This window comes from Xyrauchen texanus, chromosome 42 (assembly GCF_025860055.1).
Source record: "Xyrauchen texanus isolate HMW12.3.18 chromosome 42, RBS_HiC_50CHRs, whole genome shotgun sequence".
Classification (NCBI taxonomy): domain Eukaryota; kingdom Metazoa; phylum Chordata; class Actinopteri; order Cypriniformes; family Catostomidae; genus Xyrauchen; species Xyrauchen texanus.
Window position 1 is genome coordinate 22,272,494 of NC_068317.1, and position 17,680 is coordinate 22,290,173.

At 36.8% G+C, this 17,680-nt stretch overlaps 1 protein-coding gene and 1 pseudogene across 1 annotated transcript; one reads left to right on the forward strand and one right to left on the reverse strand.

Annotated features, from left to right (window-relative positions):
- Positions 1-9,947, reverse strand: part of LOC127635017 (GPI ethanolamine phosphate transferase 1-like) — a 29,936-nt pseudogene extending 19,989 nt beyond the window's left edge.
- Positions 9,948-11,142: 1,195 nt separating this feature from the next.
- Positions 11,143-15,273, forward strand: LOC127635119 (COP9 signalosome complex subunit 5-like). Its single transcript, XM_052114913.1, has 8 exons — positions 11,143-11,468; positions 11,586-11,820; positions 12,035-12,163; positions 12,539-12,604; positions 12,754-12,839; positions 13,014-13,125; positions 13,932-14,080; positions 14,956-15,273. Exons 1-8 carry the CDS (start codon positions 11,332-11,334, stop codon positions 15,044-15,046), a joined length of 1,005 nt encoding a protein of 334 aa, XP_051970873.1. The 5' UTR covers positions 11,143-11,331; the 3' UTR covers positions 15,047-15,273.
- The last annotated feature ends 2,407 nt before the right edge of the window (positions 15,274-17,680 follow it).

Below are 17,680 nucleotides of genomic sequence, written 5' to 3' on the forward strand. Positions count from 1 at the left end.
GAGTCGCTAGGCCTTTTAGCACGTGCAATCTTTAACCCAGTGTCATTCTTAACCCTGAGTAAACCTGGTTTGGTGAGTTATCTTGTTTCATGTTTCACACAGTTTATACTGGTCTTCAGCCTGGATTAGTAATTATGGTATTCAGGTATTGATGTTTCTGAATGCACATATGTAAGTCATGGATTTGCATTGTTATTTGCATATTCATTAGGTCAATATCATTGACTGGACAAATACAGCTCAGGGCGAGTAAATTCCTTTTCCATAAAATTGCTTTTCTGAGGACATTTCACCACGTAGATCCGCTCTGTTTGTCTTCTGAAACAAACTACAAAAAACTAGGGTTATCAATCAATTACAATTTGTTATCAAATTAATTACAGGATTGCTGATTAATTAACCGAATATTTAAATGTTTGCTGAGAAAGTCCACCCTCAAATAAAAAATTATTCAATATGAAATATTTATTTTAAATTATCCCCTTTGTCTCCCCAATTTGTCTATATATAATAATTAAATAATTAGTTTAATGCTTAATGCTTCAATGCTTAATGTTTTAATGCTTTTGGAGCATCCCACTTTGGTTGTGTCACATCATAAACTAAAAAAATCTGGAAACTGGAAAGCAGTTAGTTCACTGTGCAGGGGCGCATCAATACACAGGCTGAAGCCCAGGGGCACAAAACTCCCATGGGGCCCAGCATGTGGTGTCCGCCATTCCATTTTTCCTTATCCATGTTTGCGGGAGGAGCGCAAATGCTTTCAGCAGTAGACACAGTTGTTGACATGACGTGTGCAACCGTTAAAGGCATCTGTATAGTGCATGATCAATGCACAGCGTACTCATTGTGTGCCATAGCTGGTGTCAAGCAAGCCTGGGTGTGGTTTGTTGTCTATACAGCTGGAGTTTTGCTTACTGCCCCCAGCTAAAAACAGCTGGTATTTCAAAAATGAATTGCTCAGATATTAGGAATATTCCATTTTACGGCCCTGGAACACAAGTATTTTTAAACGCTTAATCTTTTATATAATTCAGTGCACTAAATTAACGATTAAATATACAGCCTAAACAAAAAAACTTTGCAAAAGTAATTTCAAAATTACATGTTTGAAACGTTACTAAGTTCAGCGTGCAAAGCCCTTATGTGTAATAACTGATCGTAACAGTGCAGCATGGATGGAGATGGCATACCTAGTGTGATCCAGCTAACAAGCTGGTTAAAGAGTGGCAGGCCCTCCTTTAGCTGCAGACTGGAGTGGGTACTGGTCAGGGTGTAGCCACACAACACTACCTGCAACATCTGCAAACACATAAACACAAAAGCTTCTTGAATGTGTTCTGCATGAGTATAAACATCACTACACATTCAAAAACAGTTTCTTGTAGTGTATAAAGCTGCGTACACACTGCCAGCGACTTTGTCGCTGCAGGTCACCAGTGGCTGGCGGTTAGGTCGCTAGTGGGCGTTCCCACTACTGGTTGCCTAGTAACGTTTCTAAATGACATTCACGGATGCCATTCCCTTGCTGTTGACAGCAAATCAGTTTTCTTGCCGCTAAAAACAAACATTTTGGAGGGAAAAGACTAAATATAAATGGAATCAGTACATAAAATGCTATATATCAAAGATGAACGAGAAACAAGGTGTGCTCTTTGCCATAGCGCCTGTTTATCATAGCGCTTGTCTGTCTGGGTCCACAAAACCATTCAATCTCGGAGTCAGCACAGTGAGTACCACCGGCTGGTGCAGGAGCTGCGGCTGGATGAAGTGCGGTTCCAGCAGTACTTCAGGTTTGACATGACCCAGTTTGATGAGCTGCTGCAGAGGGTGGGTCCCCTGATCTTTCCATTACAGCAGGAGCTGAGAGAGAGAGAGAAGGATCTTGTGAGCTCTACCATCTTCTCTCCTATTGGCTGTCGCTCCCGTAAGTTGCTCTTCATTTGAATAAAGTTAAACTTGTCTCAACTTTGTCGCGTCGCTGGACTCGCCCACATCTGGTCACCAACGGTCGCGACAGCTCGTGTCGCCGGAAGTCACTGTGCTCTTATTGAAAGTGAATGGGATGTGTCACTGTCTCACGCGATGTCGCTGGCAGTGCGTACGCAGCTTAAGGCTGGCTTCACACTTCGATTGCTTTGTCCAAACTTGAGTTGGATTCTGCACTGTGAAATAATTAATGCTTCTCAACAACTTCTCTGGTGATGTAAAGTGGAATAATGAAGGTCTCTTTTAAACTTTTTTTGTTGGGGTAGCTGCAGCTGCTCCCTGTTCTAAAGATGTTCTTAGGAATCTGTTTTTTGTCTCTACTCTCACGTTTCACACGTAGCTCAAACATGTATGTCACCCCCATATAAGGTAAAGACCTATTTCATTGGTGAGGGTCCAGTGGAATGTGGTTTTCTGGACCATATAACAGAATGCTGAACAAATAAACGTTGAAGAGGGATTTGATACCATTGAGTGTCTGTGTCATTTCTTTCTTCCCTCAGCTGAGCCGTATCGAGACGGGGATCGCAGATCAACAAAATAAATTAAATACATTGGATGACAAAATTATCTAACATGCACTATAGCACAATGGGTTCTAGTGGCAGCTGTTTACTGCTGTAGATATGGTAACTCAAAAGCACAAGCAGAGGAACAAATACAGAAAGCGTTGTTTGCTTCACTTTATCACTCTTATGTTTGTCCCTTTGGTTTCACAACTGAAATTTAATATGGACACTTGCTGCAAAGGCAGAGCAAGAGATGCAAAGAATGCAGGCTGCTTGCCACATTCTGCAGAGACAATCAGCAATGAGAAACATCTTACACTATAATAGACAAATTATACATCATCAATAGCAGTTCACACCCACAAATCAGGTCAGAATACCAGTCATACCACTTGCAAACTGTACTTACGTATGTCCATATGAACAATGCCAAGCCTCCCATTTTTCGAGGATACGGTTGCTTAACAATTTTAAAATACGCTAAATGTACCAAACTCAAATGCCCACATACATTGCACCACAAGCTCTATTGTGAAAACATCCTTAGAAAGACTGAAAGATTAAAGATTTTATCCTGGGCCCCATTAATTTTAGTGACATTAAATTGAGTGTGTGGGAAATTGAAATATTTCACTTATTGAAATACCAATAGTACATTGGATAGACTTTTGTTTATGTAAAATATTTAACATTATTAAGAAATATTTAACTAATAAAAATGTAGGTTGCAATTGTGCTTTCTGATCAATTCAAATGCTCAAATAAACTTTTGACATATAGTTTATATATTTACATCAATGTTTAAACTGGAACTGCTGATATCAGTGTAAACACCTTTTGGTTTTAATGTAGGCGAAACTTCAAGCTTGAGTACCAACTTTGTCACTCATTACAGAAAGAGAACCAGAGACTGTGTGGATCATTGTAGGGCAAAAATGACCTGTAAGATGAACAGCTGACAATCTCCTCTGATCAGAGGAGTGCACCTCCATGATGACCAGAGGTATGAGGAAGAGCTGGAGAGGGTCAGCACTCCAGCACAAATTCTAAAGCGAAAAAACAAATAAACAACATTCTAACACTCAATTTAGAATTTTGGCCTTCCTGATGTCATTCAATACCACAAATCAGAGTGTGAAAGTGTTTCATAGCATTTTAAAAGAAGAATAATAATATTACTTCTTGAGTAAATTCTAAGAAATAGAATACCGTTATGACAGGATATGGGATATCCTATTCAGTAACTGAACAAGGGTAAAAAAATTGCTTACTTATAGATAACATTGGGTTCCTGAAACACACAGCCACTGTGGGAACACAGCCACTCAACATCCAGCTCAGTGACCTGAACTACAGCGGTACAAAGGACAAAAATATTTGTCATCAAAACAAGACACGGATATTACACCTCATATCAGAATGGAACTTGACAAGAAAACCTTACCTTTGCTTTGGTGTAAAGGCCAGAAAACATGGGCCACAGTGCAAGCACAACCAGCACCAAGGTCAACATGGCCTTGTAAAAGGGGCATAAACACCTATCGGTCAAGAGTGGAACTTCAATAAATTGCCCTTTGAAGGTATCCGCGTTGTTCTGTCTTTTCTGAGCGCTGAAGTAAAGCAATTATTGTTAATTTAATACAAAGTGACTCCGTTATTAAACGTATCTGACACCAATTTTATATTAATCTTCCTCCAGTTTAAGTTGACCTCTAATTTAGATTACAGCTCTAATTAACTTATGATCATTCTTCTAATTTGATCTTTTTAAGTTATTGATTACTTTGAATCATCTTAATTTTCATTTGTCCTTTCAGTCAATACTTGAATGTCGCTTAGAGTCTCATGCCGGCCGTTATTCAATTACATGGTTCTCACATCATAAGATAGCCAGCTCAGATCATAGTCAGAGGTTGTAGGGTAATCTAAATATCGTCTGATTTGGCTTCTCTCATAATCAGACGATACCATCACTTATACACGTACACACAACTTGCTATGACAGACGATAAGCAGTGACTGAAGTCTTACATGGATACTCCTATCATTAAGATTCAGTAATGGCCTTATCCTGGTCTCATACATGCGGTAACAAACCGTATATGAACACAATCTACCAGTCACAAATGATTTTAGAAGAATTCAGAATAAATAAAATAATAACAATTTATTTGCCAGGTAGGATATAAAACATTGTTACAAGAATTCAATCAAACCCAATTTCACATATGATCAGAATAAACAAACATTCCTAAAAATATGATATAAGTCAGAGGAATATACTTGGCAATTAGAAGTACATACAGCGACAGTATGGGAGATCTGAATACAGACTGCTCGAGCTCTGGGCCAGATTTCCTTAAATATCCAGACAGAATAAACATTGTGTACCAAATGGTATTATCCTTTAAACAATGAGAATTTGGGGGTAAATTGGTTCTTGGCTTCCTGGGGTTTAACCTTATTATCATACAGGCAAGGAGGGGGATAGACCTCCAGAATTATACAGTATTTGGCAAAGATCTTATAACTTTGTCACCATTAGTTTTACCAACTTGGGAAAGAGACCATTATACCAGTCACACTGAAACATTTTAAATGATCATCAGATATAATATTTTCTTACATACAGATCTTAGGTGAGTTTGAGGTGATTCTGAGCTGAAGGGGAACGAAGTAGGGGGAGAGGGGAGAGAATGGGACAGATGTGCAAGGGAAACAATGAGGTATGAATTTGCAATCTTTGCTCAGTGGGGTGTGGTGCCTCAGGAAGAGATGTTAATAGTGAGAAAGTTAATATGTTGATTTTTTTCAAAGATCATACATTTACTCTTTGCCTCCCTGGGGAGTTTTGTCATTTGAATGCAAACACATTGGCACCATGCCTTACTGCCTTAAACTCACAACCTTAAAAAAAAACAGCAGACAGGAAATAAACACATCTATAATTAATTGTGCTATACAGCCTTAACAACCAACAAACATACAAACAAAAGGCTTCATCATGTCTAGCACATAATTAAGGATGCACTTACTAGTAATTCAATTCTGAATGTGACCATCAAAAAGTATCCAAAGCACTTGCTGAGTGGTAGTGAAGGGATCGATCTAATCAGATCAGCAAGAGTTTCAAATCTGTAATACAGAGAAAACATTAAAGATCAAATTAGAGAGGGCCTGGGTAACTCAGTGAGTATTGACGCTGACTACCACACCTGGAGTCGCGAGTTCGGGCATGCTGAGTGACTCCAGCCAGGTCTCTTAAGCAACAAATTGGGCCGGTTGCTAGGCAGGGTAGAGTCACATGGGGTAACCTTCTTGTGGTCACTATAATGTGGTTCTCTCAGTAGGGTGCATGGTGAGTTGTGTGTGGATGCCGTGGAGAATAGTGCGAAGCCTCCACACGCGCTATGTCTCCACGGTAACGTGCTCAACAAGCCATGTGATAAGATACAAGGAGGCAACTGAGATTCGTCCTCCACCACCTGGATTGAGGCGAGTCTCTAAGCCACCATGAGGACTTAGAGCAGATTGGGCATTCCAAATTCGGGGAGAAAAGGGGAGAGAGAAAAAAAGATCAAATTAGACAAGAAATAAGAAGATTGGGATGATTTTTTTTAGATACATTTGAATAGGTTTTAAAGACCCCATGAAATCACTTGACCTCACAGCTATGACAGCACAGCAATGGACTAAAAGCCAACAAAACTTGACTTTAATTTGACCTATTTTAAGATGTTTTAACAGTTTCCCAATAGCAGCTTATATAAAGGGAATTCAAAGTTCTAGCAAAACAGGGATGAGTAACTTACTCCTTTCCAAAAGAGTACCACACAGGCACAGGGAGCAAGCAGTAGATGTAATAGGTTCAAGGACTGGACCACAAGGAACAGAGTCATAAGCAGACCTACAAACAGAAATATCCGGCCCAGACTCCTTTCTGCTATCTTGAATATGTGAAGACACACACACATCCATAGATAGACACATGTTCACACAACAACACATACAGGATGTGAAACTTGTTAAAGTTCTCACATTTTTTAACACCATTTCAAACACAAAATAAAACAAATCTAAGTGACAATGATTGTGGTCTGTTGACTCATTGTGCACTGACGTCAACTTGTTAAGCAAAATTTATCGCTTACCATGTGCGTGCTAGTTGAAGGTTTGCATAAGCTAGTGTGTGTCTTCAGGATGAATAGAACCACATAAGATATCCAGCCAATAAAACCCATAACAACACTGCAGCCCAGGAAAAGTCATTCATATGTGTGATATTATGACAAGCCCTCCATAGTCTGGGCTATCAGACCCTCACAATAATGGATCTGGAAGAAGAGGCATGGAGAGATTGGCATAGAAATGGAGAGGATTGAGATGAGACAGATCATCTTTATCAGTTAAAGGGATATTTTATCCAAAAATGAAAACTTGTAATTTCTTTATTCTGTGGAACACAATATGGGATGTGAGGGACTAAAGGGACAGCCACAGTCACCATTCACTTTCATTTTATGGAAAACAGATGCAATGCAATTCAAGGGTGACTGAAGCCATCAGTCCCCAACATGAAAGTGAGTAAATGATGACAGAATATTAATTTTAGTTGAATTTTCAACCAATTAACACCGCTGCTTCAACAAACTGTCCTCTCTGGATCAATTTTCTTGCGTGTCACTCAAAATCCATCTGCTTCAGAGGCCTAGAAGGAAACAGTGCAACCCCAAAAAGGTTAGGTCTACAATTAATCTCAAACCCTTAAAGGGATAGTTCACAAAAAAAGGAAAATTCCCTCATCATTTACACACTCACCCATTCCCAGACGTGTGGGTATGACTTTCTATCTTCTGCACAACACAAATGAAAATGTTTAGAAGAATATCTCAACTCTGTAGGTCCATACAATACAAGTGAATAGTAGCTAGAACTTTAAAGGCCCAAAAAGCATACAAAGCCAGCATAAAAGTAATCCATCAGACTCCAGTGATTAAATTAATATCTTCTGAACTGATATAAGTGTGGGTGAGAAACAGATCAATATTTTTGTCCTTTTTACTGTAAATCGACATTTTCACTTCCACATTCAGCCACCTATTGGTCTGGGCTGGTCGAAGGTGGAGATTTTTAGTGAAACAAAAGGACTTGTTTATTTATCTGTTTCTCACCCAAATCTATCATATCTCTTCAGAAGACATGGATTTAACCACTGGAGGCATATGGATTACTTGGTAACACTTTATGATAAGGTTCCATTTGTTATCATTATTTAACAACATTAGTTAACATTAATTAACCATGAACAATATTTTTACAGCATTTATGAATCTTATTTAATACTAATTTTAACATATACAAAAATATTTTATTGATTCAAAGTTGGATTTGTTAACATTAGTGAATGCACAATTAACTAACATAAACAAAGATTAATTAATCTCTGAAAAAATACAGTATATAGTTAATTGTTTGTTCATGATATCTAATGCAATAACTAATGCTAACAAATTGAACCTTATTTTTAAGTGTTACCAATTACTTTTATGCTGCATTTATGTCCTTTTGGAGCTTCAAAGTTCTGGCCACCATTCACATCATTGTATGAACCTACAGAGCTGAAATATTCTTCTAAAAATCTTAATTTGTGTTCTGCAGAAGAAAGTCATACTCATCTGGGATGGCATGGGGGTGGGTAAATGATGAGAACATTTTCATTTACAAGTGAACTATTCCTTTAAAGTACGCTAATGTAATGAAGAATGACTCTATGTAATTTATGTTTACGATGGAACCCATTAGTTTTCCGGGTTGGCCTACAAACTGAGGTCATGACTGAACAGCTTTATAATGTGATGGTTTCTGAATGACACATTTTTGCATATTTCCAATCCCCCATAAATGTTCTGGGTGGACTTCGGAATGAGCTTCATGTGAACATTAGGTGTGTATACATAGTATTTTGAATTCTTTAATTTATTTACTTTGTTATAATTACATTGACATGTACTCAATGGTAGGTTGTAAACAGAAAGTATATTATTGTTTCTTTCTTCTGTGTCATTTTTACTGGTGGAGGTAATAAATACAGGCGTGCTGATTAAATTAAAATTAAATTCAAAACACAATGACAGAGTGGTTCGTAAAGGACTAATGTTTACAGTACTGCACCCTGAAATGCTCAAGAGAACTGAATGGAATTTGCATACATGCTCTCAGCTTTGAAGTGCTGGCTGTTATTGAGATAATTCAGTGGCAAGACATTTCTTGTGTCCCCATAATTGAAATCACTTAAAAAAACATACTAAATTATGTTTTGTTGTGAGGGTTAGGTTTAGGGGTTGGGTTAGCTTTAGGGGATATAATCTACAGTTCGTAAAGTATAAAAATCATTAGGACCTATGTCTCTGGAGAATCCTCATAAGGATTGCCACTCCACTGTGTGACTCGGCGATATAAAATGGTGATCAGAAATACTGTATGTTTTCTGAAAATCATGCTTACCACAGAGTTCAAAGAAAAGGGAACTCCAATAAGAGATTACATAAGTGGAGCAATATCAGCCTGAAAAGTTAAACAAACAAATAAAAGCATATAAGTAACACTCCACTGTTCACTTGTCATACACAAACTTTTAATGAATAAATGGCCAAATATATCACCTGACTGACATCGACTCTCCTGTACTTTTCTAACCCCCATTCTGCAATGCAAGAGGGGTAATAATAAATATTGATAAAATTATTTCAGTTCTGTTAAATGAAAACTGAATGAAAGGATATCTGAAAAATAGTCACCTCAGGAATGGACCGCTGTGATGTCTGGACCCCAGCGCCCCACGCCACAAGCGTAGTCAGCATCTCTGATGGGTGTCCTGCACCATGAGATATAACTGATGCTTACCAATGATAAATGGACTGTTACACACAACATTATGGGACAGCTGACTAGAATTCTAATAATATAACTTGATGAATGGCATTAATAACTAGTTATTTTATTCAAAAGAAAGCCTACTTCAGTCATAATAATGAGTAAAAATGTTATTTGGTGTAGTCGCCTCTCTTTGGCATTTTCTCAAAAGTTTAGAAAACAGCGTCAATGGAATTACCCCAATTCCTCATGCCATTGTCAGATGTAAAAATATAAGCTGTTTTTCCACTATGCCATACAAGTCCTAAATGGCGTTGACAATTTCAGCTACACCAGCATCAACCAGGCCAATGTTCTCCAAATACTTTCTATAACAAAACAGTGAAAATATCAAACCTCATGCTTTGTACCGAGATGTAGCCCCACCTGGTGGTTAGGCTGATATCTTAATTTCTACTAAAATTCAAAGGGGTCTCTTTGTTAGGAGAGGTTTGCGTCATAAATGCGCTTCATCGAAAGTGGAGAATGTAAATCTTTCAGTATAGCATTACTGCAATGAAGGCACCTGGCAAGCATGAGTGATCATAGAGCTGTTATCTGAGTTTAGACATAACGTTTCATATGCACAGACATTTTCGTTTATCTGTATTAAGGTGGTGTTATGTATGTGTGTGTAGTCCTATATATATATATATATATATATATATATATATATATAGCTATATATACCAGATAACGTGGCTTTTGATCTGCTAAACCAAACAGATTGTGAGCAGATTAAACTGATTACTTTGCTTTCCTTCTTTGTGTTGTAACCTTTGAACTAAAAATATACTCAAAGATTTCTGGGAAATATAGTTTACAGCGGGGAGTGCGGCTAAAAATAAAATGTTTTGTTGCGAAAACGCGTGGGGTTTCTAACAATGTGTCTAACAATTGACGTACCTCTTGAAATAATAAATGTAATTTTAAATAATAGAAAATGTGAAATTCATTATTTTAAAATTCATGACATTTTTGAACAATACAAGGAATTTAAATGCCTTTAATTTGGGTGATACTTTTTGGTGAAAATCATATAAAAATGTATAATTCCTCCTAAATTTTTACAAGGTAATGAAAATTATATGAATATGTCAATATGTCTTAAAAGATTCAAAAGTATTGCACTTTTATTTTGATGTGTCGCACTGGCATCCGCTTAATAATGTCCCCTTAAATTTGCAAATTGGTTTGCCCCATAGTGGTAGATGTTAGACTTTCCAGTCGTGTTTTTGCTCCTAAATAAAAAATGAAAAATACATAAAAATAAAAATAAAATGTTTTCATAAATAACGTTTATATTATAATTTGTTGTGAATGGTTAAAATTTACATATCACACCTAAAAGTCCTTAACGCTGCAATACGATGTTCTAATGTAAGAGTGTCCTTTTATATATACATAGAAAAGCTAAAATAATAATAGGATTGTTTAAAGGTTTCTCGTTGATTTATTTCTTAGTATTTTAAGTCTCACAAGGCGAGATAATGATGGCAGATCAAATCGAAATATGCCAGTTAAAAGAAATGCAAGTTCTCTTATTTTAGTTTAAATTAAAATAATAATCCGTGAGAATAAAAAATATTGCAAAATATTAAGTATTATTTAAAACAGTTTGTGCCACCAGATATTTATTTGGTACCGCCGAGTTATATTAGAGACTTTTATTTTGATATGCTTATTTTACGTTTGTCGTACGTTTGTTTACGCTTTTTGTTGCTAACTTCACTCAGATTAGAGAGTTGGTCTGTCAAAGAATAGGAGAGGTTCTTTATTAGGAATTGTTAAATGTTGCACTCAAATCTTTAGATTAACCAGACCCATGTGCCGTTATTTGGCACTTTAATGTTCGTAAAATACTAGTGGTATTTACAAATATATTTCGTTGTATTACAATCTGGACCTAAACCCCGACTCTATGGCTGGCAGTAGCATAGCGATGAAGACCTGGGAGCTGTCAAACAGCATGCAGGAAGTTCAGAGTATTGATGAAATATATAAATATGATAAAAAACAACAACAAGAGATCCTGGCGGCCAAACCCTGGACTAAAGAGTAAGTATGGCACACCATAATAAGACAAACCAAGCAGCCTTTTACTTCCATAGAGGCCTAATTTGTTTTTGAATCGTGAATAGCTGTTTTCCTTGTTGTTTTGTTTTTTGTTTACAGCCATCATTACTTTAAATACTGCCAGATATCAGCTTTGGCACTGTTGAAGATGGTGATGCATGCCCGATCTGGTGGAAATCTGGAAGTGATGGGACTTATGCTGGGGAAAGTGGACGGAGAGACCATGAACATTATGGACAGTTTTGCTTTACCTGTGGAGGGCACTGAAACTCGAGTGAATGCTCAGGCTGCAGCATATGAATACATGGCTGCTTATATAGAGAATGCAAAACAGGTACTTTAGACATGTTGCTATGACCCACATTTTGTCAAATATATGATAGTATTCATATTAGGCAAATAATAAATAGTAAACCCACTACATAGCTGTCGTTTTTTTTCCAAATGTGATAATGTCCAATGTCTTTTGAATGCAATGATAACTGAAAAACACTGGTACTGGAATGTATAATTGTCAAAATGTCTTTGTCAACAATAAATACATTTAGGTGGGACGGTTGGAGAATGCCATTGGATGGTATCACAGTCATCCTGGATATGGCTGCTGGCTTTCAGGCATCGATGTTAGCACTCAGATGCTTAACCAGCAGTTTCAAGAGCCCTTTGTCGCAGTAGTGGTAAGTGTTGTTGCAAATGCTGAACTGGTTGCTTATTTTGCATTAGAGCTAATTCTAGAGTCTCTCTAAACTCTGTTACACTCTAAAGACAGAGGAAAAATACCCCAACAATATTAGTGATCCATAATTGAACCCAAGATACAAATGAGTTTGGTGACATTTGTTGTGGTGTCTGATTAATGGCTGTTGGCTTTGTAACTGAATACATTTTACAGTTTATGCTTCATTGCTATTGCTTATTTTGTGCCGATGGCAAATACCAAGCTGGTGCTTATAACTTTCATTTGCTAAACTGGCAGCTCTGTGTTTATATTTGTTATATTTGATTGAATTGTTTTGCTTATTATAGTCATTGTAATTTTTCACCCCTCTCAGATTGATCCCACAAGGACTATATCCGCAGGAAAGGTCAATCTTGGAGCTTTCAGAACATATCCAAAGGTAAGAATATTTTTCTTGGTGAATAGTGTTTTTGTTGTGTCATCATGTATATACATGAAATATTACATGTTTTATTTCTCTTTTTATTTATTTTTCATCTTTTTGTTTTTTTTTCATCACATATTAAAATTTTTAAAATTGAATGGTAGGGTTACAAGCCTCCAGATGAGGGTCCGTCTGAATACCAGACGATTCCACTTAACAAGATTGAGGATTTTGGAGTGCATTGCAAACAGTAAGCATTTCTGTCGTAAAGAAAACATTTCTCTGAAAAATACATTTTCTGCACACTATGGTGCATCATTCTAATTGTTTTAATTATGTTAACTTAGATTCAAAATGTAATCAGATGACAACATAATGATTTAACTGTAATGCATTATGTTGTATGTGATCTTCTGTTATTTAGGTATTATGCTTTAGAAGTGACCTATTTTAAATCTTCCCTGGACCGCAAACTGCTAGAGCTGCTCTGGAATAAGTATTGGGTCAACACTTTGAGCTCCTCCAGCCTACTGACAGTGAGCGCTCTCTTTTATTTGTGCAAAATAAAGAAAATATCCAGCTCTATTTTTTTTTTCTTTCATATCTCAATATATGCAGAAGTCTTAAAGATTGTATTTTACTAAGAGTATTATAATAATGTTCTTCTGCTTGTCTCAAGATTTGAATTCTCTCAAATTGATTTATGTATGAATATATTACAACATTGTTATGTAGCTAATGTCAATTTGTGAATTACCTTCATCATCCTGAAGATATTTTGGATGTTAAAGGGTAGAAGTGTTCTATGAGGCTGATAATATGACACAAGTCTAATGACAACCTGTGCGCATGATTAATATTTGTAGATTCCGCTTTTGTTCACAGGAATTGTTTGCCTGTAAGCAAAAGTTGAATACTGTTGTTTGCTCCGACATTATGTCATGAGTCTTGTTTAACACTTTCAATGGACTGTATACTATCTAAACAGCAGTCTCAAAGCTGTGAGTGAGAGATTTGTCAAGAGCGACTTGTTTCTCCAAGGAAGAAGTGTTGTCAGTAATTATATTATCACCACAGACCAAGACCTTAAGTCATTGAGTCTGTTATTATTGTGAATCATTGTCTGGGGAGTGTACAGCCTCACCTTCCGCAAACGTTTGGGACCTCATACAGGGGGCTTCAGCAAACAATCCAAGGTTCAAATATCTTGGATATGTTGTGTAACAAACTTCTGAATTTCTCATCAGTGTAAAGGCATGTTGTGAGGGTTTACGTATTGTTGTGAAATTCTGCATTAACCTAGACTGAGCAAAATGGTTTTGTTAATGTGTCTTTCTTTTAGAATGCAGATTACACCACTGGACAGGTGTTTGACCTGTCAGAGAAGCTCGAACAGGCAGAAGCTCAGCTGGGAAGAGGCAGTTTCATGCTGGGTTTAGACACACATGATAGGAAATCTGAGGACAAACTAGCAAAGGCAACACGTGACAGGTAATATGATCCTTATTATTCCAATATTAAGGATTACTTTCATTATGTAGACTGTGCCAATTAAAGGGATAGTTCACCCAAAAATAAAAATTCTCTCATCATTTACTCACCCACATGCCATCCCAGATGTGTATGACTTTCTTCTGCAGAACACATATTATGATTTTTAGAAGACTATTTCAGCTCTGTAGGTCCATACAATGCAAGTGCCAAAATTTGGCTCTCCAAAAACACATGAAGGCATCATAAAAGTAATCCATCCCTGCCTAGTAGGGGGCGATATGCATTAAGAATGTGAATCACCAAAAACACAAGAAGAAGAATGTGAAAGTGATCTGTTTTTTACCCACACCTTTCATATTGCTTCTGAAGACATTGATTTAACAACTGTAGTCTTAAGGGTTACTTTTATGCTTACTTAAGTGATTTTTGGAACTTCAAAATGTTGACACCCATTCACTTGCATTGTATGGACCTACAGATCTGAGAAATGTTTCTAAAAATCAGATTAAAGGGATGGCACAAGGGTGAGAAAATTATTAGAGAATAAGCCAGGGCAAGTTTATTTATATAGTACATTTTATGCACAGTAATTCTAAAATAACAATCGAATTAAATATGAGATAATTATCAAATAGTTTGAGATCAGAAGTTATTATTATTAATATTATTAATAAATATTTGAATGTAAATGTATTTCTTTTAAAAAAGTTAATGGATGCTTGTTAACTTTTGTCTCTTTTTGGGTTCAACTTCCCCTTTTTTTTACTTTTACTACCACTAATGCCACAAGTAATCTTAGTTTCTTTTAAACAAAAGAAAATTTTCAAGCCATTTTGAAAGAAACATAATTAGCCCTTTTCTTTGCCTTTCAGCTGCAAAACAACCATTGAAGCAATTCATGGTTTGATGTCTCAGGTTATCAAAGATAAACTCTTCAATCAAGTGAACACATCTACCAGCTAAACTTGGAATGAACTGAAGTGATATGACCTTACATGCTGTGTATGCTTGGTGATGTGTTCACATCGTTATGACTGCACTTTGAAAGATTCAAAGTAATTGTTCTGTAGGAATCTTGTCCATGTTCGTTTCACTTGAAATTTGTTCAAACAAATAAATAAATGCTGTTCAGGTTCAATAGTTGGCTGTCTTAGCATCTGGGTTCTTTTAAGCTTGTTTTTGTTTTTATATGCAAGCAAAATTAAAAGTCTTAAAAAGTATTGCATTACATTTGCCACTAAGTCACTTTGTTACTCATGCATCTCCTTGACAAAGCTATCATTTAGAGCAAGACTAATTAGTTTTCCTTAGAGCTGCATGTTACCACGCTTTTTAAATGTATTCTCCTCCGTGTTCAATATAACACAGAACCATACCATTCCCACATCTTGTGGCAGCAGTATTCTATTCACACACCCTAACAACATAACATTTAACATGTTAACAAAAACCACATTGCACTCACTAACCACAAAACTCCTCGAGGAAATTTTCATATTTGCCAGTCATAGCATTACATAATGGAATAACAAACTCAAAGGCTACGCTGGCCCAAAGGTAAACACAGCCTGGCATGGCCAAAGCGCATCTGTCAGGACGAACCTGTGCAGGTTGTCTCTGTATTGTACACAATCCTTCAGGATTCTGAGCTTTACGCTGTGGCCTGTCACTGATGCATCACAGAAACAGGAGCTCGGTACACTGCAGTCTATTCAGCACTGTGTGTCTGCTCTTTATCGCTGCAGACACTCAACAACTTCCACGTGGTTTCTTGTGCAAATGTGCATCTGCATGTTCTTGCAGACAACAGTGCTGACATCATGCTCATGAGATTTACCCCTCATAATGTTACATATAAGCTTGTAATGCTTTGTTACAGAAAGCAGCAACTTATTCAATTATGCCCTATGCAGTTTGTGGATTTTGGACTGAAGCTGTAGTGAGTGTTTTTGTTCTTGTAATAACCATTGAGCCAAAATACTGAATCCAATATTTCAGCCCACTGAGGATGAAATTGATTGAAATCACAGTTGTCAAAAATTTAAATGCGAAAGTTCTGTGTTTCACCCATTGGAATCACAAATGAGGCTTATAATCATCACCAGATGACCATTTTTTATGCTTAAGGAAAAGGGGAAAAAGGCAGATGAGTACAAATGAGAATTAACCTAAGCATATTATGTTTAACATGAGTGAGCTAACATCAGCCAAATCCATTAACTAAATGTAATGTATGTTTTCTATTAGCAAAGGCCTTCTTAAATTACCATGGAATTCCACTTCATTTGCAGAATTCAAAGAAAATGTTTTAAAATAATAACAACATAGGTATACCAAAAAAGATGTGATTAAGGGAATATTTCAGAGTGATGATGAGCACATATAATCAGGAGTGGCCATTTATCACAAGGCTCCTGTTAGACTACAGCCTATGGGACCAATGACCCCGTATACATCCTCAGAAATTTGGTAGCACTGATGTTTTCTTTGGACCATATAATAATTTCAACAAACATGGCAATAAGGAGCTGAAACATGCTCAGTGCCCCAGAGGAGAGTCTGAAGGGGGAGAACTCCCCTCCTACATCCCTAAACCAGCCAAAGCAACATTTCCTTTCTGCCAAGTGCTCTGCATGCATAAATGGAGGCAAGTCGCGCAGTCTCAGGAAGCACATTCCTCCACAGTATATAACAATACATGGTTCAACACCGTGATTAAACCCACTTCACCACAACTGATATGCATTTTTAGGGGCAGCAATTTGAGCTTGGAATGAGTGAGGTAAAAGGTTCAGTTCCATCAGCTGAAGCTGATAAACATGGTTTCTGATTTCAGGAAGTAAATGCTTGAGGGTCTTCTTGTCTCCTTTAAACCACAAGGGTGGCCCTGGTTTGGTTTAACTCTTAGTTTTTCTTCCCCAAAATGTCTCTCTCTCTCTCTCTCTCTCTCTCTCTCTCTCTCTCTCTCTCTCTCTCTCTCTCTCTCTCTCTCTCTCTCTCTCTCTCTCTCTCCTGCAAAACACAAAGGGCAAAAATGCAACTGCAGTCTTGAGCTTGAGTGAAACTAATGTTGTCAAAATAAATATACTCAGCAATTCTGGAACCTGTAACAGTATCCCATCTAATTCTAGACAAGAATGTTTCTTTTTCTGTGCATTTACATGAACATATCGATATAAAGATAAAATCTCTCTCAATAATTTCATAATATTAGTATCAGCCAAGCAAGTAAATGTTTTTTTGACTGAAACAAATGTGGCTTAAATCCTGTTTTCAAATACTTGTAATGAATGCTAAAAAGGTAAAAGGGTGCACTGGTTGCATACCAATAACTTAAATTAAATTATTATTATTTTTGAGAAAAATTGCCAAATTATCTCACAACATTGTTTTCTTGCCTGTGTTACTTACTCTTGAAATAATATAATGCACAGTGCACATGTTCAGTTCATTTCTGCCTGAGTACAGTAGATTCTGAACCATGTGTTCGTTGTAATTCCTTTGTTAAAAGTTTGTTCTACATTACTCATCATCAGTGTTGGATAAGTTACTCAAAAAAGTAATTAATTACTAACTACTAATGACATCTTCTACAGT

What these genes read in the sequence shown, in the direction of transcription:
- LOC127635119 (XM_052114913.1), top strand. Translation starts at nt 11,332, where the DNA reads ATGGCTGGCAGTAGCATAGCGATGAAGACCTGGGAGCTGTCAAACAGC. An exon ending in GCCAAACCCTGGACTAAAGA is followed by an intron (nt 11,469 to 11,585) that starts GTAAGTATGGCA and finishes TTTTGTTTACAG; the next exon opens with CCATCATTACTTTAAATACT. An exon ending in AGCCCTTTGTCGCAGTAGTG is followed by an intron (nt 12,164 to 12,538) that starts GTAAGTGTTGTT and finishes CACCCCTCTCAG; the next exon opens with ATTGATCCCACAAGGACTAT.